This window comes from Empidonax traillii, unplaced genomic scaffold, assembly GCF_003031625.1.
Source record: "Empidonax traillii isolate 1590-97213 ecotype Southwest subspecies unplaced genomic scaffold, ASM303162v1 scaffold426:size1138770, whole genome shotgun sequence".
Taxonomy (NCBI): Eukaryota; Metazoa; Chordata; class Aves; order Passeriformes; family Tyrannidae; genus Empidonax; species Empidonax traillii.
The window spans coordinates 479,749-500,467 of NW_020955619.1; the positions used below are offsets into that span (position 1 = coordinate 479,749).

The following is a 20,719-nucleotide window of genomic DNA, read 5'->3' on the forward strand; positions in this document are numbered from 1 at the left end:
TGTCCAAAAAACCCTCCTCTATTCATTTGCTTCTTTCCATATCAGAGCTGGCAACTTAAGGGAATATTTTAATATAAAGTTAAACAAACCATATGTGCAGGGAGAGCAGAGGCTGTTGCAGAGCAGTGTGAAGGTAACCTTGAGCTGAGCCTTATAAACCCTTTCCTCTGTGAAGGCAGGATTAAATAAAGTTTCCTGGCAATCCAGAGCTGGGAATCACAGCCTGGCAGGGGGGGAGCCCCCAGCCCCGGGGTGTCCCCACCCAGCCTGGCCCTGGCCCACCTGCACTTTCTCATCCTATGAGTGTTGTATTCTCCTCTGGGGGGATTTGTGCCCAGTTATCCTTTATAAGGAGCTGTCCCTTCCCTGGGTTTGGGAAAGCTCTCTCCTGGCTGGGTTGGCTCTTGGAATGTCCAACACCGTTGAGCATGAAGGGCTTCTCTGAGATGGGGTTCGTAAGCAGTTATTAGATTTTTTATATATATGTTATATTTTATATATTATTAGCAGTTATTTTAGTAGTTATTGTGATTTTTATATACATTATATTATAATATTCTAGATATTATTAGCAGGTATTGTGGTTTTCATATACATTATATTATATTCTCTATATTATTCACAGGTATTACGGCTTCATATATAGTATTCTATTCTATGTATTAGTCACTATGAGTTCTATATAAGTTATAGTATAATATTCTAGATATTATTAGTTATGCTACCCATGCACAGGCCTGGGTTTCCAGGGAGAATTTTTGGATGCCTTTCCCAGACCCTGGAGCCCAAGGAGTCGAGTCCGGCTGCAGGTGCCTGTGTCTAGCACAGCACTTCCCAGGTCTCTCTGATGCTCAAGGGATAGGAAAGTCCCCTCACAGCTCAGCTGGGGCGTGTGGGTGGTTTTCCTCTCCCAGAAATAAAAGGTTTGTCCTTCCTGGGGGATCTTTTTTCCCAGGAAGAGACTTTTCCCCGTGTGGCAGACTGGGTGCCACCAACCCTCACTGTCACCATGGCCTCCACCCCATGGGCTCAGGCTAGCTTGGAATGCCCCCTTTCCTCCTTGGAATGCCCCCCTGTCCTCCTTGGTTTCCTTAGCATCTCTCCCAGCTCGCTCCACATCCCAGGAAAATCTCTGCTTCTCCTAATCCCCATCTCTCTTGAGACTGCCAAGTCCTCAGTTTCCCTGAGCTGTTCAGGGAGCAGGTTCTGTTCTGGGATAGGAATCTCTGTGCTTTGGTACCTCTGCCACCAGTGTATTGGTCCTCCCTGGAGCCAGGAGCTCAGCCTGGGAACAGGGAAGGAGTGTGGGGCAGGAGAACCTGTTCTGTGCTGCTCAGCCAGAAGTGAGCCCACAGCACTTGTGGGAATGGCAGATCTCTTCCCAAACTGGGCCTTCCATCTCTTCCATGCAGGAGAATGTGGGAAAAGAAAGGAATCAGCCCTCCTGGGAAAGGAGGTTTTAAAGGGAGCTGCAAGAAATCATCCTTCTCATACTATTAATGGGCTGTGAAGGCATTGTCTGCTGCCTGAAAAGCTCGTTTGTTAATTGCCCCAGCGCTGCCTCTAATCCCGGATTAATGAGGGCTGAGGGAAATCTCCACGGAGGAGACCTGAGTGTGGGCTTTGCAGGCAGATTTGGTTTGATTCTGCCCCACCCGGGGGTCCGTGGGGGGCTCATCATGGACTGAATGTGGCGGGTGCTCCAGTAGCACCCGTGGAAGATGTTTCAGTGGATCTGAGCCCCGTGGAGGGGGGTGGGTCACACTTCCCAGCTCCCCACTGATGTCCCCACGTATCCCATCATGGTCTCTGTGGGATTTGTGCCGCTGTAAATACCATGAGGGGTGGTCCTGTAGGTGCTGCTGGTGGGGTGCACCTGGATTTCCCTTTGGGAAATATCCTTTTGATGTATCTCATCACCTCCCCGAATCCCAGAGCCAAGAGTGGCTCCGGTGCTCAAAACCTCGGGATAAAACCATTTGGCTGCCCCGGTTTGTTCCTCATCGTTAAGCACAAGGAGAAAAACAGCAGCGTCGTGGCTTTCCCTGGAATAGGGAGCTGTCAGGCTCTGGATGTGCCGGCGGCTGTGGCTCGGGGCTGCTCTGCCACTGTCACAGGGATTGTGCAGGTGTCTGTAAATGCCAGTGATGGAGTGACCAGAGAATTTGGGAATGATGAGCATGCTCCAGGGATGGCTGCCAGCCCCAGCACCACCTCTGGAAGAGGCCCTCCTGCAGGATTCAGGCAGCACTTAGTCTGGGGGGGAGCTTTGCTGAGCCAGCAGCTGGCTGGGATCCAGCTGTGTCTCCCTGAGGGACAGCCCCGGCCTTCTTCCCATCCTCCTCCACCTCCTTGCCCCGTGTGAACACATCCCCTCCCATGCAGGGCTCGGCTCACTAAGTCTGACTGAAAACCGTAACTGGATTTTGCAGCCTGGGCATAAAATACCCAGAACATAAGACACATTAAAACTCATTAGGTTAAGCCCTTTCACAGACACTCAGCATAGTCTGAGTGAATTAAATCACCTTTTTCACAGGGTTTAAGTGTCCAAAGGGACATGCAAGGGTGGGAAGAAGGGGGAGAGGGAGACTGGGGGAGTCCGGCTTAATGTCCCTGGAACCCCCTGCTCCATGGTGACCTCTCCCAAATACCACTGTAAGTCATCCCCATCCAAGCAGATTCCCTCTTCTGGCCTTGAAAGGGAAAACAGGGAAATAATGGGGAAAGGGAGGTTTCTCAGCCTTGCACGTGGGGATGGGGTTGATGCCAGCAGCAGGGATGCTTAGGGAGGGATGCTCAGGGAGGGATGCTGAGGGTCAGCAGGGATGCAGCGGGTGAAGGTTGGGCTGATTATTCATTTTTGTTGCTGATGACAGTGTGGAATCCTGCTCCCAGCACCCAAATCCAATCAGCCCTGGTACTAAACAAGGGAGCTCCCTGCTCCTTCCACAAACATTCTTCCGAAAGAAACCCAGCAGATGGGATAATGCTGATGGAGAGAAGCAGATAACGCACACAATTGGGGTTGTTGCAGATGAATTAATTAAAGTGATAATGACGCTGTGAATTAGGGTGCATTTCAGCAGCTGGGATGGGGATCCTGGGTACCAGGGCTGTGGATCTCTGCTGCGCCAGCTAATTTACAGCATTCCATGATTCCCTGTATCCTCTCCCTGCCCAAATCTCTGCAATACTCGGCTATTTCCTTCCCTGCCTTTGGCTTTTTAAATGATTCATGGCTTAAACCAGTTTTCTTTATGAGCTGCTTTCACACGTGTGAGGGGAATTCAGCCTCCAAGAGGCTGGAACGTGTTTGGATGAAATTGCAGGTGGAGGAACAGAGCGTGAAGCAAAAAACACCCTTTTTGGCTCTGCTTGGACCATTTTGGAGCAAAATACACAGAGAAAGGAGCAGAGTCATGGAGGTGGGATTACCTGGGAATCGGTGGCCTGAAGGCAACAGCATTTCTTTGCTTCCAGGGCTGGAAACACCCTGGATTTGATTTGGTTTCACCCTGGATTTGATTTGGTTTGGGAGCCACTCACCTGCCCCCAGAGTAAATCCCCCACCCGATGCCATCTAATGGCTGTGGGGTCTGGGATGAGCATCCCTTGGGCAGGAATCAGCATCCTGTGTGTAGGGCTCAGCATCCCTTGGGCTGGGGTCTGGGATATCCGTGGGAATTTGCAATGCCAGCTCAATGCCATGTTTAAAAATGGAGCTGAAGTTGCTCAAATCAGCTTGATTAAACAAAATTGCCCTTTTTGGGATGTGCTGCAGGCCCTGGGCTTGTGCAACACCGTCCAGTCACCTTGGTGCCTTGGAATAACCCAGGGCAGGATCCAGCCCAGGGTTCCTGGATTTATTTATAACTTGGCCTTTGCAGAAACGAGGCTGGTGCCCTGTGGGTCCTGTCCCCTGGAGACCAGAGGGAACACTAATAGGAGGTTGTGCAATCAGCATGACCTGGTTTCTGAGGAGCTCCAGGCCTTTTGCAGCCGTTAATCAATTAGTCTGGGGCAGCCCCGTCCCTCTGGATGAATGATCTGTGATCCCTCTGGAGCTGGGGCCTCATTCCTGTCTGGACTTGTGACCACAGCTTCCCCTGGCCCTGGGCAAGTGCTGAGACCTTCAATAAATCTTCTCCAGAATATCTAAAAATCAGGTTTTGCCCTTAAATGAAAATCAGCCGCCTAATTCCAGTCTAAACCCTTCCATGGATTCCCAACAAGGAGGAAGATTCACTAACCCCCCGACATGCTTGGAAATCCTGCACAAAAATCCATCGGCAGATGGGTAAGCCCTGCCCTGGCTATACAAATCAGGCCAATAAATCCCAAATAAGAGGGCTTTCCTTGGTGGTTTAGCCTATGGAAGGGATTTAGAAGCTCCACAGGGAAGCACATGCCTGGGGATGTCTCACTGCTGAGGAACAGGATCCGATCCCGGCGCAGCTCCTTGGGATGAGCTGTGACACCGGAAAGGTGCTGAGTCAGCTGTTCTTAAGCCTTTCCCCAGCAGAGGGGATGCACAAACCCATTTCTCAGCAAAATTAAGGCAGAGAGGAGCTGAATAAATAAACTTTGCTTTGATTGGAAGGCAGCTGAAGGCTCAGTGTGCTCTGCTGGCCCTGGGAGAGGCATCAGAGGGTGCTGGAGGCTCGAAGGGAGTTGCCTCAGATGCTCCAGGTGTTCCCTGCTGAGGTGGAAATCTCCACATCCAACATCCGGGTTTAGCTCGGTTTCATTCCCAACCATAACGTATTTAAATTTAAAGAGTATTTAAATTCAACCTGATGCATCTCATTTGCTACTTCTGCTTTAGAGAGTGAAAAAGGGTGAAAATCCATTTCCATGGGGCTGGAGAAGACGGCGGCAGCTTCATCTGGGAGCTGGGGCTGCCCAGTTTCTGCCCAGCAGCAATTCCAAGCTCCCACTGCACGACAGTCCTAGGAAGGGAGGCTGAAAGGCTTCAGGGATGCCAGTACAGGGTGCCCAGTGTCCCTGGGGTTTCATACTGGTGTTACTGGTTGGTGCCATCACACCAGAGAGACACAAGGGTGTGAGGCACAGGAGCTGCTCTGTGTTGTGGAACCAAGGGTTGGTGGAGGGACATGGAGCTTTCTGGTGGTCCCTGCACTAAAGTGGATGGCTTTTGGGTGACAGCAGGTCCAGGCAACCCCTGTGGACCAGGTTCTGTATCCCATGGACTGTGTCCTGTATCCCATGGATGAGGTACTTACACCCCGTGCTCTGGGTCCTTCATGTCGCCCCATTTCCAGGTTTCAGCCGAGGAATTTTGGGGGTATACTGTGCTGTGTACCCAAAGGTGCTCAGTGGGGTGCAGGACCCTTCTCCCCCCACTCCCTGAGATGTGGGACTGAGGTTGGTACCTGCGTCACAGCCCTCCCGTGGGACAGGGGCCCCCAGGTGCGTCACCCCATTGTTGTCATCAGACTCCATCCCATCCCCCTGTGTTTTAAAGCCCTATTCTTTCCTTGTCCCTCTGATAAGAAATGCTAATGATGTGATGAAATTGGATAGTTCCCATCGCCTTCTCCTTCTAATGGAATTCTTGTGTTGGTTAATTTGCTGTTTTTAATGGGCTGATTGTTCTCCTGCCCTGGGGGAACCACGTGAGCCTGCGGCGTGTTTGGCCGTGGTCAGATGTGAGGTGGTGCTTGAAGACAACTGAACCTTGGGGCCCAATAATTGCAGAGCAATTTGAAGACAAGACTCAAATGTATAATTTATCGGTGCCTCATTCATCCCGGTCACACGAAGGGGCAGAGACGCACCCGCTGCTCATCAGAGCCCCCCTGGACCTGTGCCCACCTCCCTGTGCTTAGGGTGGATGGATAAATCTGGAAAATTCATGAGGAGTTCCTTGCCTCCTTGGCCTCAGGACTGCTGACACCGCAGAGGGAGGTGGGTTGGGTGTGGAGTGATGCTGAACTGGGTATCCCACTGCTGGGATGAGGATTCCGGCTCCTGGCAGGAGCAAGGTGATGGAGGTCAGTGAGGAAGCTGGACCCACTGCCTGGGAAATCCTCCCTCTCGCTCTGCTGTGCTTTGGTTCTGGGTGCCAAGGGGATCTGGGGCAGCTGGGAGGGACACCCCTAATCCTGGCACTGCCAGCTGGGAGATTTTTTCAGCTCCCCAAGGCTGCATCTATTTCGTGGGATCCAACCGGTGTACCAGTGGGTCACAACCAAGCGAGGACTTGGGAATAAATCCCTCCCTGGCCTGGCTGTCCCAGCAGTTTTCCAGACAGTCTTTACAGCAGCCAGCGGAAGGCCATGCTGAGGACACTGCACCATGCTGGCTCAGGAATGTCCCCGTTTGCTTCATTAGTTTGGATGCCAAAGTGTGTCCCAGCTGTCCCCCAGCCATGCCACGGGCTGGGCTGGCACCAGAGCTGCTCCCAAACACAGCCCCAGTGGGATGCAGGCAGTGGGGGACAGGATGGGACCCCTGGGGACACTCCCCGGGGCAGGTGACAGTGGTGATGGAGACCCAGAGTGGTTGGTCCTTCACCCCAAAGCTGCTGCACTGAGGGGGTGGATCCATCCCTTACAACACAGGGAGCTCAGGTGGGAGGCAGGGAGTGGTGTTGTGGGCAGCTTCCAGCATCCACATCCATCAGCTCCCAATATCCCCAGCCCCTCCTGGGACTGGTGCCAGTACTGGGAGCACTGGTGCTGATATTGGGGGGGTTGTTGCTGATACTTGGAGTGTTAGTGGGAGTGCTGGTGCCGATACTGGGAGAATTGTTGCTGATGCTGGGACCATTAGTATTGACACCGGGAGCACTGGGCCCCCCCCATATTGGGAGTACTATTGCTGATACTGGGAGTGTTAGTGCTGATACTGGAAGTGCTGATGGTGACACTGGGAGCACAGGTGCCGGCTGTATTTGCTGCCCCCACTGCCTGTGAGCCCTCGGCAGCCGGGGAGTAAGATCTGATCCCATTATCTCCCACAGACAATTAGCAGGAGCATTAATGGAATATATGCAAATGTGCAGTAATTGACCTGCGACTCAGAGGTTCATGATGGAGAAGGATGAGCTCCAGATGCTTAAGGAGAGTCATTTAAGCTCCTTCTTTATATGCTGCTCTTCCCTGTCAAGCGAGCCTGGCAGGACCCAGCCTGGGAGGGGAGGAGGATGGGTGGCAGTGGGGACACTGGGGAGTGGGGACAGCCCCGGGGACATCCTGCTTGCACCCCAAACCACCCCATGTTCAGCTCCAGTAGGTGGGTTTGTTGTGGCATGGAAGGGGAAGCTGTAAGATCCCTGTTCAGGGCCAAGCACCTCAGGTCCACTGGAACACCAGGCTGGGGATGTTTGCCCTCTGTGGTGGGGTTGGACCACCTTCCCTGCCCATGTCAAAGTGTCACCTGCTCCTGTGTCCTGCACAGAGGTGCCTGCACATGGAGAAGCCCGAATGCCAATCTCCTTGCTCAGCTGCTACTTTGAGTTTCCTCAGCCTCTACCCAGGCTGTGTTGGCTCCAAGGAAGGGGGTGGTATGGGTTTGTGCCCCACCACTGCTCTATCCCTGCCTGGCCCTGAGCTCCACCAAGTGCACCCAGCAGAACCAGAGGCATTTGAATAACCACTGCGGGAACTCAAATTAAAATATTGATGTATAATTCATGCCATATGTTCCACCAATATTTTTTATTTAATCAACTGAAGACAGATGGCAGGAACACGGAGGCCATTAAACTAATGGCACTTTGTCTTTCCATTTATTTCCGTCTCCTTTCCTAAAATAAGACGAGACCGTGACAGGCAGCACACCCTGGGCACGAGACCATCTCTGGCACACTGATGCATCAGCAAGGTGTGGTGGCACCGCCATTTCCCACATGGTGTTATCCCAGGAAGGGCTGGAACAAATCTTCCATAGCTGGGGGAAAAATCTGGAGGAATCCCATAGCTGGAGAAATCCAGTGAGGATTCCCATGAGGGAAGTCCAGCCTGGCTGGGCTGGAGAGGATTGTCCCTTCCCTGGGCTCTCCTGTCCTTCCTGTGCCAAGAGCCACCAGTGTGTTCCCTGAACAGCAGGGGGTCCATCCCAGCTGGCAAGGTGGGAATGGGGATGTTCCTGGCTGGAGGATGGAGGATGTCATGGCAAAAGCTTCACTGGGGGCATGAGAGGCTAAAACACAGTGATGGGGAGAGTCACACATGGATGCCATGCTCCCATGGGATCTCTCAGCCCTGGGATGCCATGTACTGGAGAATCCACTGGCAGCATCCTCCCACCCTGTTGTCCATCCATGGGTTTCACTTGGGGTCTAGTGGTGCAGAGGTGTTTGGGCCTAGGGGTGAAATGTGCAAGTGTGTGGGTGCACAGCTCATCCTCCTGTAGGTGAAACTGGGAATTCTGCACATGTCCCAGAGCCATCCTGTAGCTCCCCTCCTGCACAGCGAGGCAGAGAGCTGTGGGCTGTGTGGTTTGGGTCCACCCCCACACCCCTGCACCCACCAGCATCGCTCCCACTGCACCCATTTACCTGTCTGGGGGAGGTGGAAATGTCCCTTTCCAGGGTTGGAAGGCCATGGAGAGCCTGGGTGTCCTTCCTCACCCCACAGCAGGACAGGGACCACCATCCTCCCAGTGTCCTGGAACACTTTCCTGAGTGTGCCTTGCTCTGTTTGACTTGCAGGTGGAGATTTCTTGCCTTGGGAGTGAGCTGAATGGGGCTCCCTTAGACAAAGGGTCCCAGTCAGCATTCCAGGCTCCAGACGCGTCCAGGGACTTTTCATTCTTTGTCTGAAAGGGCAGCGGTGCCGTTCCCATTAGAGCGATGCCTGACGGAGCCGGTGCCGCCGGCGAGCGAGGAGCTGCGGCAGCTGATCGGCTTTCAAATCACCTTCAATCCTCGATTTCCTCGACATGATCCCTCCATCGGGCCAGTCTCCGGGGCACAGCCGGGGGGCTTCGCCGGGAGGAAAATAACCCGGTGACAGCCAGCTCTGGAAAAACCCCCGGTCACGACGACGGGGCTCAAAATCCACCTTCCCCACCACTCCAGGACTTTTTTAGACTCTGGCAGTACCTTTGCACGGCCTCACCCTGCAGCCCGCGCTGTGATTTCGGGGCACCCATCTGCTCCCCAGGATCCAGCACCAATCCAGAGGGGGTGAAGCCCCCCTTGGAGCATCCCTGGGGCCGGAGAGCAGCTTCCCCGCGGCGCCGGCTGCCGGGGGAGGGATGAAGACGCTATGGCCAAGCTATTGGTAAAACTCCAGCGGTACTTTCGGCGGAAACCCGTGCGGTTCTTCACGCTGCTGGCTCTGTACCTGGCGGCCGGCAGCTTGGTTTTCCTGCACTCCGGCTTTTCCGGGGAGCCCACGGTCCCGGGGAGCCCCCGCGGCCCCGCGGGGGGAGAGGGGCCGGGGCTGCCCTACCTGGGGGTGATGCAGCTGAGCCGCGGCTTCAAGGCGGCGGTGACGATGCCGGGGAGGGCCCGGCGACACGGCCACTGGTTCAAAAGCACCTCCAAGGAACCGGCAGAGAGGGGAAAAGCCAGGGACAACGGCGGCACCCGGAGTCGGGCACTCAGGGGCAGGAGCGGCCGCGAGAAGGAGGAGGACAGAGGTAAGGGCTGGGGACACGCGTGTGTGTGTGTGTGTGGGGTGGTCCATTCTTTTTGCCTCTCCCAAGGGAACATCATGAGCCAGGGCAGTGGTCACTGAGCTGGTTTGGCTGTGTATCCCTGCCAGGAGCTCATTCCAGAGCATGCACCGCCAGGAATTGTGTATTTATTTATTTATTTATTAATTTATAAACCATGTGCATGTGCTACTCGAGTGCACCCAAGGGACTCCCTGGGGTGTGGCACCTCACTGTGGAGACCACCAGTCCAGAGGATGTTTCCAGAAGGATCTTCTCCCTCCTTCCTTCTCTTCCCAAGTGCCAATAATCCACTTTTATTTTTCCATCTTCACTCTTTCCCCCCTGTGTATCACCAAGCTCTGAGTCGCCCCTCTCTTTTTGAGGGTGCCAGCTGAGGGGATGCTGCACCCCACCTTCCTCCCATCTTTGGCTGTGCCAGGGCCCAAATTTAATTTTCCTTGTGTTGGCTCTAATGAATAGAAACCCCAGATTTATGGGCTGTTTGCATTGCTGGGGTGTCAAGGCAGAGGCTGGCTGTGATTCCCATGCAGGCATGGAAATGCAAACAGGGCTGGGATTTGGCCTCTGGAGTCAGGAGATCCCTGCCTGGCTGCTGTCTGTGGTGTGTGAGGTGTTGTCAGGTGGGTCCATTATTAATGACCAAGGATAAGCGAATGTAGTCGTTGCCATCGATTTTTAAAATGCCATCTATTTATCCTGCAGGCAGCCCTACACAGCTGGAGCTGCACACTCCCACGGAATTCGGGTGGCTGGGAGCTGCCATCCCATCAGGGTTTGGCATCCCCGGGGTTATCCAGTCCTCTGGCACCCATGAGCACCCAGTGCCAGTCACCCAAACACCCCCTGTGTCCCCTCTCTGCTCTGCAACCCCTCTGGGGAAGGAGCATCTCTGCCTGAGGCTGCTCATTCCCCTCTCCTGAGCTCCAGAGTGTGGGGATGCACTTCCATGGGGACCCCTAATTCCTGTGATGGTTACACCAGTCTGCACCCCAAATTCAGGCTTGCTCCAGAGTTGCCTAATGGGCTTGGCACTTGTAATTCTCTGAGCATCCCAGGCTGGAAGATTCAGATCCCTGGACTCCTGATGGAGCAGGAGGTGTGGATGAAGGGAAGCAGGAACCTCCAACCCCATGGCAAACTTGTGATTTCACAAAGGTCCAGGCTTGGTCCCCCCAGCCTGGGCTGATCCCGGTGCATGAGGTGCTCCTCCTCAGCCACCACCCCCACAGCAGGTACAGTCCTCCATGCATGATCCAGGCTTGGAAAACAAAGAAAAAATGTCTTGTGGTGCTTACAGGACTTTCTCCTGCTAAAGCGAGCTGAAGGAGGTTCCCCTGTTGTATCCCTGTGTCGAGGGGTCTCCGGGGGCATTTCAGTGGTCACGTCGCTCTTAATGCAAATTGACATTTAGTGAATCCCAAGCAGATGGTCCCTGAGCTGTCAGACACCACAAGGAGCCCGAGCAGGCTCCAATCCAGGCCATATGCACCATGTCCTCCACAATTAACCCCGTCTGGCACCACCACCTCCTGTGCCCGACCACAAGGGACAGGGATGAGATGCAGGGCTGGGCTTCAAGGGATTTAGCTGCTCCCATGTGGTCTGGAAACATCATTTCCCCCTTTTTAATCACTCTTGGCAGCTCCCGAGCAGGATGGTGTGGAGAAATTCTCCGACTTGAGAAATCCCACGTGCCCGCTGTGCCTGGTGTGCCGGTAGGGCTGGGGGAGCCCCAGGGGATGGGCTGAGCACCCCCTCGCTCCCCTTCTCCTCTCCAAAGCACCGGGATATCTGGCAGGAACAGGCGGATTTAATGGTGCTGGTAATTAGGCAGGGGACAGCTTAACAAGGCGACTGTGGAGGCTCTGCCACGTGAGATTGTTCCAGAGGGAATATTGGAGGCTTTGCCATGTGAGGTTGTTCCAGAGGGAATATCGCTCCAAAAGCCGGCTCTGCTTTCGGGAGTGTGATGTGCTGCTTCCTTCTCCCTCGTCCTCCTCCTCTTCCTCCTCCACCCTCTGCTGTCAGCATCAGGCCTGCCAGGGAATGGCTTCTGCATCCCCATGGGAAGCAGTATCCCCATGGAAATGTGCATCTCCTTCCCCAAACCCGGGAGAATTTTGAGGCAGTGAGGCAGGGGAAACAGGCACTGTCCCTAACTCTCAGCCACATCCATCCTTGTCTTTTACTGGACATTTCCAGCTGGACTTTCCAGCTGTGACACACGACCAAGCAATGCCATGAGGAAAGGGGGACAGACCAGCCACTCCAGGCACGTAGCCAGAGCCATCCCTGTATCCCTAGCTCCTGGAAGAGTGGGATGTTTGGGGAATTTAATGACAATTGCTGGGTTGATCTGTCTGTTCACACTCTTGTTTCCAACGTGCTCCAAAATTCTTCCTGACTCCTTGTGAGGCATGTGCTGGGGCAGCCCCCCCTCTCCTTGCAAGCTGCGCTGAACCCACCGCCCGCCTCTCAGCATCTCCCCCTTCACTTCTGCCCTCTTATCTCCCTAATTATTCCAGTTGGCTTCCCAATAAGTCACAGTACACATATGTCAAGAGCAATGGATTGAAGGTAATGCACATCAGTCACCAGCTCGGTGCAAGTGACTGGAGAAATCCTGCCCCCACTGGATCCATTGGGGCTGGAATGTGCTGACCCGCCAAAACCTGCCCAGCCCTGAGGAAATGCCACGTTCTGCTGGGAGTAATTGGGAGCAGTGAGTTATGGCCTTGGTGTTAAAGTTATCAGGCACATTTCTCTCTGTCTTCCTCTTCCACCTTCCCCCAGGCTGGCTTGGGAAGGTGATTGCAGCACTGGTGGGGAATGGGGGGGGTCTGTGGGGGCACACCATGGGTGAGGTGAGCTTGTGGAGCTGGAGATGTGGAATGCAAGGAGGAGGTGAGATGTATTATCCCTGCTCCACATCCCTGCGTTGATCTAAGGCTTTTCTCTGCAGCAAACACTCTAGTGGGAGAAGGAGCAGGGCACTAACGAGGGTGCTAATGAGGGCACCTGACAAGGAGGCTGAGCAGGGACAGCTTGTGGACCATCTCACTCCTAACAGGAGCCGAGAGCCGGCACGGAATGTCGCCGCAGGCACGCAGGAGATGGCTCTTTGTGCTCAGGTTATTGGGAAAGGCTACATTTGTCAAGTAAATGATTTCACTGTGACTTCATTCAGCTCAATTCCCTCTCTGCTGGCATCTTCATTTACTCTCAGCACAGGCATCAGCCTTTACTTTGCCAAGTGTCAGCGCTGGACAAACATCCTCTGCTCCCAGGCTGAGCTGCTGGCTGAGGAAAATGTGTGTTAAATGATATTTCTCCTTTCTGCCCAGCCCTGTGCTCCTGGCAGGTAGGGTGGAGGGGATGGGTTATTTTCCTATGTAGCTCATCTTTTGGAGCAACTCTGCTGAGCTTGGAGGCTGGCGTGGAGGAAGAGGAGGGAGGGGAGAATCCTCAGTGCAGAGCCACAGCATCCCTTCTATCCATGCGGGTGTTCCTGCCACTTTTCCCTGTTTGTTGCACCCAGAGCACGTGTTTCCAAGGCAAACAAAACAGGGAATGTTGCAGCACATCCCTACTTAGGGAGTAATCAAGAGGAGGTGGGAATGGGTGAGCTCAGCCCTAGTGTGTTCTTACCCCCCTCTCCTCTCTCCACCCCCAGCACGATACATCGGCTGCTACGTGGACAACACTCGCCAGCGGACCCTGCGTGGGATGTCCTTCTTTGACTACAAGAAGATGACAGTCTTCCGTTGCCAGGACAACTGTGCCGAGCGGTAGGGCAGGGCACTGTGTCTCCAGGAATCCCTGCACACCTTCTCCATGAATCCCTACACAACATGTCCATCAGTCCCTGCACACCATCTCTGTCCATCCCTACACACAGGATGCAATGCACTAATAGGATAAGATAGGATAGAATCAGATAGGATGGGATTATTTTCAGTTGGAAGGGCCCTACAATGATCACCAGCCCAAAAGTGAACCCTTGGGATGCAGCGCTGCTTCCAGCATGGGGCATGAGCAGCCTGTGGAAGGGATGCTCTTTCAAAACCCCACGGAGCCGGGGGGATACTCAGAGAGTCCCCTGTCCCCCTCTCCACAGGGGGAATCCCAGGGATGTCTGAGCCCCCCATCTCCCTCTCCACAGGGGGTACCTCTATGCAGGACTGGAATTTGGGGCCGAGTGCTACTGTGGGCACAAAATCCAGGCGTCGAACGCCAGCGAGTCCGAATGCAACATGGAGTGCAAGGGGGAGCGGAGCAACACCTGTGGTGGGATCAACCGCCTCTCCATCTACCGCCTGGAGCTGGCCCAGGAATCCGCCAGGAGATGTAAGTCAGTGGCATCCACACAGCTCCTGGCTCAGCCCTGGAATGGGGGAATCCCTCACGGTGCTGGAGGGATGATCCCAACGTCCCTGTGCCACGTAAGCCAGGTCATGGCTCGGCAGAAGTGGTTTGAGAGAGGTTCAGGTCTGTGAGTGGGGTAGTTTTGCTCCTGCAAACCACAGGAATCCCCCTGTGAGGAATGCTGCTGGATGGGGTGGGTTGGAACAGGGAGCCCCAAGGACCCCAGTGGAAATTCAGGGCATTCTGGGGGACTTCAGAACACGATCTCTTTCCTGACTATCAGGGCATTCGGTGTGTGCTGCGGGATGAAGGATATGCTGGAGCTCCAGACAGAGCCGAGGGTGCTCCCTGTCAGAAGAGCTCGTTTAGCTCCTAATTAAGCAGCTCTATAATTACCCACATTTGCTGCTTGTCTTTCCTCATTCCCAAACAACGGGAAAGAGGGTGCAGCAATCAGATCTCCCATCACCAGGAACCCTCTGAGGGGGCTGAGGGTGCCCAGTACCTGGAATGGTGGGATGGGACCCCTCAGGACACAGATCCCGGGGGGGACCAGCCCAGCCCCAGTCCCGCTCTCCTCGCTGTTTCCACCCCTCCTGCAGCCCGGGATCACCGAGCTGATAAAAATAGCCAGGCAAAAATAAACCCGACTTTGCTGCCGGGGGTTTGCTCTGATTTTGCACCGTAAGCAGCCGGGTGAGCGCATCAACTAACCCGGCTGCACCGCCGGAGGGGGCTGGGAGCCGGGGAAAAGCCGATGGAGCGGCAGGAGATGGGAATGTTGTGTCACACAGAGGCTCCTGCTCCCGAGCCTGGGGCACACACAATGGCAGAAGTGTCGTTTTTAGGGTGCAGGGGTGTCATTTTTAGGGGGGGCAGTGGTGCCAGGGTCACTGTGGCCTCTTTCCCTCGCAGATGGCAGTGCCATATTCCGGGGGTGCTTCCGCCGACCGGACAACGTGTCCATCGCCCTGCCCGCCAGCCAGCTCATGCTCAACATGTCCGTGGACAAGTGTGTGGACTTCTGCACTGAGAAGGTACCGGGGCAATGATGCTGGAATGGGCTAGAAGGGTGCTGGAATGATACTGGAAAGGGCTGGAGTGGGCTGGAAGGATGCTGGAAAGGTGCTGGAAGGGTGCTGGAATGGGTTTGAAGGATGGTGGAATGGGCTGGAAGGGTGATGGAATGATGCTGGAATGGGCTGGAATGATGCTGCAAACCAGCCCGCACTGCACAGCTGGACCAGGACAGCAAGGATGGGTATGAGGGGTAGAGGAAGGATCTGCCAACAGGGAACAGGGACACTGCCACTGGCTGCCCTCCATGTGCCCATCCCTGCAGGAATACCCGCTGTCGGCCCTGGCAGGGACCTCGTGCCACTGTGGATTCCCCACGACGCTGTTCCCGCTGCACGAGCGCGAGGACGAGCAGCTCTGTGCCCAGAAATGCCCCGGAGAGGAGTTCGAGAGCTGTGGCACTGCTGAATTCCTCCTGGTCTACCAGACCCAGGTGCAAGGTGAGCTGGGACAGGCAGGGATCACTCCAGCACCCTTTCCCCACCCCCTTCCTGGGAATACTGGTGGAAAGTGAGTGTGAGCTCGCAGCATCTTCCATTAAAAGTTAGCATTTCTTTGAATTTCCTGGGAAATCAGTCCTCCCCTGAACAAACAGCTGCAATCACTGCCTGACTCAGCTGCAGGGAAGAGCAGTTTTCCATCTGCCTCTGGAAGGATCCCTCCTTGCCAGGACTTTTCCCACCTCCCTGGCACCGGCCGGTGAACTCATAGGGGCTCTGCCATCCAGAGGGGATGAGCTCCAGGGAAAAATATGAGGGGGGAAAAAAAGCTGTGACCAGGCAGAAATTCCCTAGGAGGCTGCACAGAGAGTACTCCTGTCCTCTGGCATTGGGACCATGGAGATAGGAAAGCCCAGGGAAAGGGGAAAACTTTTACTGGGAGAGGAAAGAGCTGAAGGGAGCAAGTGAGGACCCAAATTAAGGTGGTTTTGATTCAGAGCAGGGCAGTCTTGTCACAATTTCCCCTTCAGTGTTTGAGGCCATGCTGGAAACGGTTGTTCATTCATCCATATAAAAAGTAGGAACGTTGCTAGGCACAAGCATCCCTGTTACTCACTCTTCCTAAGGATGCAGGCAGCAAGGAGCTGGTAACGGCAGAGAACTCCTGTCTTCTCCTTAGGACCTTTTGGGGTGCTTAGGACTCCTAGAGGCGTTCATGACCTTTTGGGATGTTCCTCTGTGCTTTGGGCAGGGCACTTTTCCCTGTATCACCCACCACCTCACTACTGCCCCACCATGCTCTGGGGAGGCCGTGGGAAGTCCCTGTAGGAAAACCCTGTTTCCATGACACATTCCTGACGTGCCATGGCTGGTTCTCACTGCAGACAACCGCTGCATGGACAGGAGGTTTCTCCCCACCCGTGCCAAGCAGCTGGTGGCCCTGGCCAGCTTCCCTGGAGCTGGCAACACCTGGGCACGGCACCTCATCGAGTTGGCCACCGGCTTCTACACCGGCAGCTACTACTTTGACGGGTCTCTCTACAACAAAGGTGAGGGGGGGGGTGGTTGCTGGGAGTGCACCAGTCCCACCTGAGCTGGGGAAGGTCCTGGTGACATCCCGTGGGTCTGCAGGAAGGGGAAAGCAGGGAGTGATGCTGCTCCACGGGGTGGTTGGACTGAGGGTGTCCTGGTCAGATATTAGGAGGAAATTGTGAGGGGGATGAAGCCCTGGCATGAGTTGCCCAGAGAAGCTGTGGCTCCCCCATCCCTGGAAGTGTCCAAGGCCAGGCTGGATGGGGCTTGGAGCAACCTGGGGTAGTGGAAGGTGTCCTTTTCCAAGAGGGTTGGAATGAAAGATGTAAGGTCCCTTTCAGCCCAAACCATTTTGGGATTCTGGGATTCCAATAACCCACTTCATTGCAAGGGGACAGAAAAGCACCAGTTCCCCCATTTTATAACATTTACAACAGTTTTATTCTTAGACCTTGAAGGTTTTTCCTATTCCTCCTCCTTCTCCTGCACCTTTGAGAGGAAATCCTCTGCAATTCCTTGGCTGTGGTGAAGCTGGGATCTGTACCTGGAATACTCACAAAGCTGGGGGGTACCCCCTAAACCCCTGTTTGCCCAACACCACAGGAAATCCTTTGAATTTGCAACCCCAGCCATCCAGAGATGGAAATACTCAGCCCTGACTGAGGGAGCACAGACTGTTCCAGCCCCTGGCACCCGGTCTGGGGTGCAGCCACATCCCAGGGAGGGGAGCAAATCTGGGAGGAAGCCTTGGCTGGGTTTTGCTCACCCACCCAAGCATAGATTTTGTGTTAATTCCATGTCGGAGGGGCCGGGATGTATCCAGGCAACTGGCAGGTCAACCAGCACAGCCCCGAGTCGCCCGGCACGGCCCAGAGCAAATTACACTTCTATAATTGATGTCATACAGCTTCTTCCAGCTCATCTCCCCCTCGGCTCTGCTCCAGGTGGTTGTGCTTTGCAAGGATTGGGAGGGATGCTGGACTCAGCCCAGATGCTCCATGCAGGGCACAGGGGGTGGTGGTCCCCTCTCTGGACCTCCCATGGCACCACCACAGCCCTGGGCTCCTCCACAGCCCCACAAAAATGTTTTTTTCCCCCCTTCTTAATTTATGGGAGAGTTTAAACGCTGTGGTCAGCGAGATTATAGCTATAAAATACCTTCTTGACCCCCCCAAAACAAGCAGTAGAGCTGAGCATGGCCAGGGAGATGCAGCTCTGAGCGGCCCCCATGCTGGTATCCACCCTCTCATGAATTTTATTGTGACTCATAACTTGGGCAAATAAATGATTTCCATCTGGGAGAGGGATGCAAATCCTCCTTCACGCCCCAGCTGCTTTTATCCAACTGTACTTTGCAACCTGATATCTCTGAGTCCTTCCCTTTCATGGAATCCTGGAATCATTTGTGTTGGAAAGGACTTGAGATCAAGTCCAACTATTTTCCCCCAGTGCTGCCAAGGCCACAACTAACACATGTCCCCAAGTGCCACATCCACATGGCTTTTAAATCCATCCAGGGATGGTGACACTACCACTTCCCTGGGCAGTCTGTGAAGGGCTGGACAACCCTTTCCATGAAGGAATTTTCCCTAATATCCAATCTGAACCTCCTCTGGCACACCTTGGGGCTGTTTCCTCTTGTCCTGTCACTTGTTACCCCGGCAGAAGAGACTAAGCCCTACCTGCCTCCACCCTTCTCCCAGGGAGCTGTGGAGAGCAATACAGTCCCCCCTGAACCTCCTTTTCTCCAGGCTGAGCCCTCCCAGCTCCCTTTCATTATTCCCATAACACCAGGCTCTGTTCCGGCAGGATTCAAGGGCGAGCGGGACCACTGGCGCAGCGGGAGGACGATTTGCATCAAGACCCACGAGAGTGGCCAGAAGGAGATCGAGTCCTTCGACTCTGCCATCCTGCTCATCAGGAACCCCTACAAGGCCCTGATGGCCGAGTTCAACCGCAAGTACGGGGGACACATCGGCTTCGCCGCCCACGCCCACTGGAAGGGCAAAGGTAGGCCAGGGATTGGGATCTGGTGGGAGAGCTCCAGCCTGGCCACCGGAGCTGGGAAGCTGGTGATAAAGTCTAGCAGAGCCCGGATTGGGTCTCCATTGGGGAATTCTGGGCTGTGCCATCACTTTGGGGTCACCATGGCCATCTCCTGGCATGACTCGCAGCATCGTCTTGCATGGCCAAGGGCTCTGGAGCTGGATGGGATGGGATGGGATGGATGGATTAGAGTGGGGTGGGACAGGATGGAATGGAATGGATTAGAATGGAGTGGGATGGGTTCAGTGGGATGGAACAGATTAGAATGGGGTTGGATGGGGTGGGACACAATGGGATGGAACAGCAGGACCACTCTGCCCTGGGTGGGGCCAAAGCAGGGATGGGCATCTCCTCTCCCCAGTGTCATCAGAGGGAGTGGGGGCTACCACGAGCCCATCCCTACGGACAAGGCGGTATCTGGGTGGGATTTCCGTGTGCCCGGCTGCTCCAGAGCCACCACCTTTCCCACGCACAGGCGTGTTGTGGAGGCTGGTTAATTACAGCAATTTACAAATTGCTGTTGTGGGATTGACTTCATTGGAAAGAGTTAAAATATTTAGCTTGATTGAACATCTGCTACCCTTAATTCTGAGTTTATTTAAGGGGAGCTTTTGCTGCTGTGGCTGTTTTGTGCCTGGATTTCGTTATCTCCATGTGCTCACGGAGCCAGAGAGAGCCCAGCCCTGCTCTCCCCATCCCATAAAACTAGGAGGGAGTAATATCTCCCAATCCTTGTTTCCCTGCAAAAGTCCCTGGGCTGCCATTGCCCCAGCACAGTGGGACAGGAGCCTCTTGGTAGATTTTATCCCTATCCAACTGCAGATAGAGCTGGAGAGGGGATGTGGGACAATCACTGCAACACCACAGGGATCATCCTGACTCTTCCCAATCTCAACTCCCTCCCCAGCCTGTCCCATGCCTCATGCCTCCAAGGGGAGGGGTAGGCCAGGAAGAGGGGACCATTCCCTCTGCCCAACACCATCCCATTAGGACATGCATCAAAATACATCACCAAATTCTTTCCAGGGGATGTACAGCATAATTAGCTTAATTGTCAGAACTTGCTAGGAAAGGTGGAGATTTTCCATTGTTTGGTTGGTGAGCCCCATTTTGCTGATCCCACCTGGGCTCAGCCTGGGGAGACCCTTGGCCATGGAGGAGGGGGTCCCAGTCTTCCCTGCTGCCCAGTTCTCCAAATTATTTCCTTCTCTCAAGAAATAATTTGGAGGCAAATTTGGAACAAAAAGCTCCATGACCTCTCTCCAGCCTCACCCCCAGGTGCTGGTGCCAGGGGGATGGATTTCCTTCCCCCTACCATTCCCAGCCCTGCAGAGGCCAAACCCCTGTTTGGTTCCATGACGTTAATTTTACGATATCCCTGGATCGGTTCCAAAGCAAAGTTTTATGTGGTGTGATTACACAAGGTGAATTGTCCTGGATCTGTTTAATGAAACAGATCCTGTGTTTAATGATTCCTGAGGGAATTAAGTGCAGTTCAGCAATTAATCAGGCACTGGTTTTGTGGGGAGGACACGAGGAAGAGGCCGATGCCCAGAGCTTTTATGTCGTGGATGGATCTGTGCGGCACTGCCAGGAGAGTTGTGGCTGATTATTGATGTTTCATTACCCCTCTTACCACCTGATTTCTATGGGAGGATCAATTAGGCAGCAGGATAACTGAGAGGTCTCAGCAGGGGTGTGGGAGGACACAGGGCACACTCACCCACCCACCTCTGCTCCTTCTTTCCAGAGTGGCCGGAGTTTGTGGCCAACTACGCGCCGTGGTGGGCGACCCACACCCTCGACTGGCTGCGCTACGGGAAGAAGGTGCTGGTGGTGCACTTTGAGGACCTGAAACGGGACCTCTTCGTGCAGCTGCAGCGGATGGTGGGGCTGCTGGGCATCACTGCCTGCGAGGACAGGCTGCTCTGCGTCGAGGGCCAGAAGGACGGCAACTTCAAGCGCTCCGGCTTGAGGAAACTGGAGTACGACCCCTACACCCCCGAGATGAGGAAGATGATCAGTGGCTACATCAAAACAGTGGACACGGCTCTGAAGCTCCGGAACCTGTCGGGGGTCCCGGATGATTATTACCCGAGATGATG

General features: G+C 54.4%; 2 protein-coding genes across 3 annotated transcripts in view; both read left to right on the forward strand.

Moving 5' to 3' along the window:
• The window catches only part of RPH3A (rabphilin 3A), a 53,172-nt gene extending 47,673 nt beyond the window's left edge, over positions 1-5,499 (forward strand). Inside the window, exon 23 of the transcript XR_003572426.1 lies at positions 5,489-5,499. The gene's annotated coding sequence lies outside the window, so the exon portion shown is untranslated. The remainder of the gene's footprint in view (positions 1-5,488) is intronic.
• Positions 1-20,719, forward strand: part of WSCD2 (WSC domain containing 2) — a 21,484-nt gene that overhangs the window by 292 nt on the left and 473 nt on the right. Inside the window, exons 2-9 of one of the 2 annotated variants that reach the window (XM_027894376.1) lie at positions 8,681-9,615; positions 13,328-13,442; positions 13,817-14,001; positions 14,935-15,056; positions 15,362-15,536; positions 16,421-16,585; positions 18,378-18,578; positions 20,365-20,561. In XM_027894376.1, the coding sequence (XP_027750177.1) occupies positions 9,240-9,615; positions 13,328-13,442; positions 13,817-14,001; positions 14,935-15,056; positions 15,362-15,536; positions 16,421-16,585; positions 18,378-18,578; positions 20,365-20,561 (1,536 nt within the window). In that variant the 5' untranslated portion in view covers positions 8,681-9,239. Of the gene's footprint in view, positions 1-8,680; positions 9,616-13,327; positions 13,443-13,816; positions 14,002-14,934; positions 15,057-15,361; positions 15,537-16,420; positions 16,586-18,377; positions 18,579-20,364; positions 20,718-20,719 lie in introns of those variants that run through there. The other variant, XM_027894375.1, reaches the window with a different exon arrangement.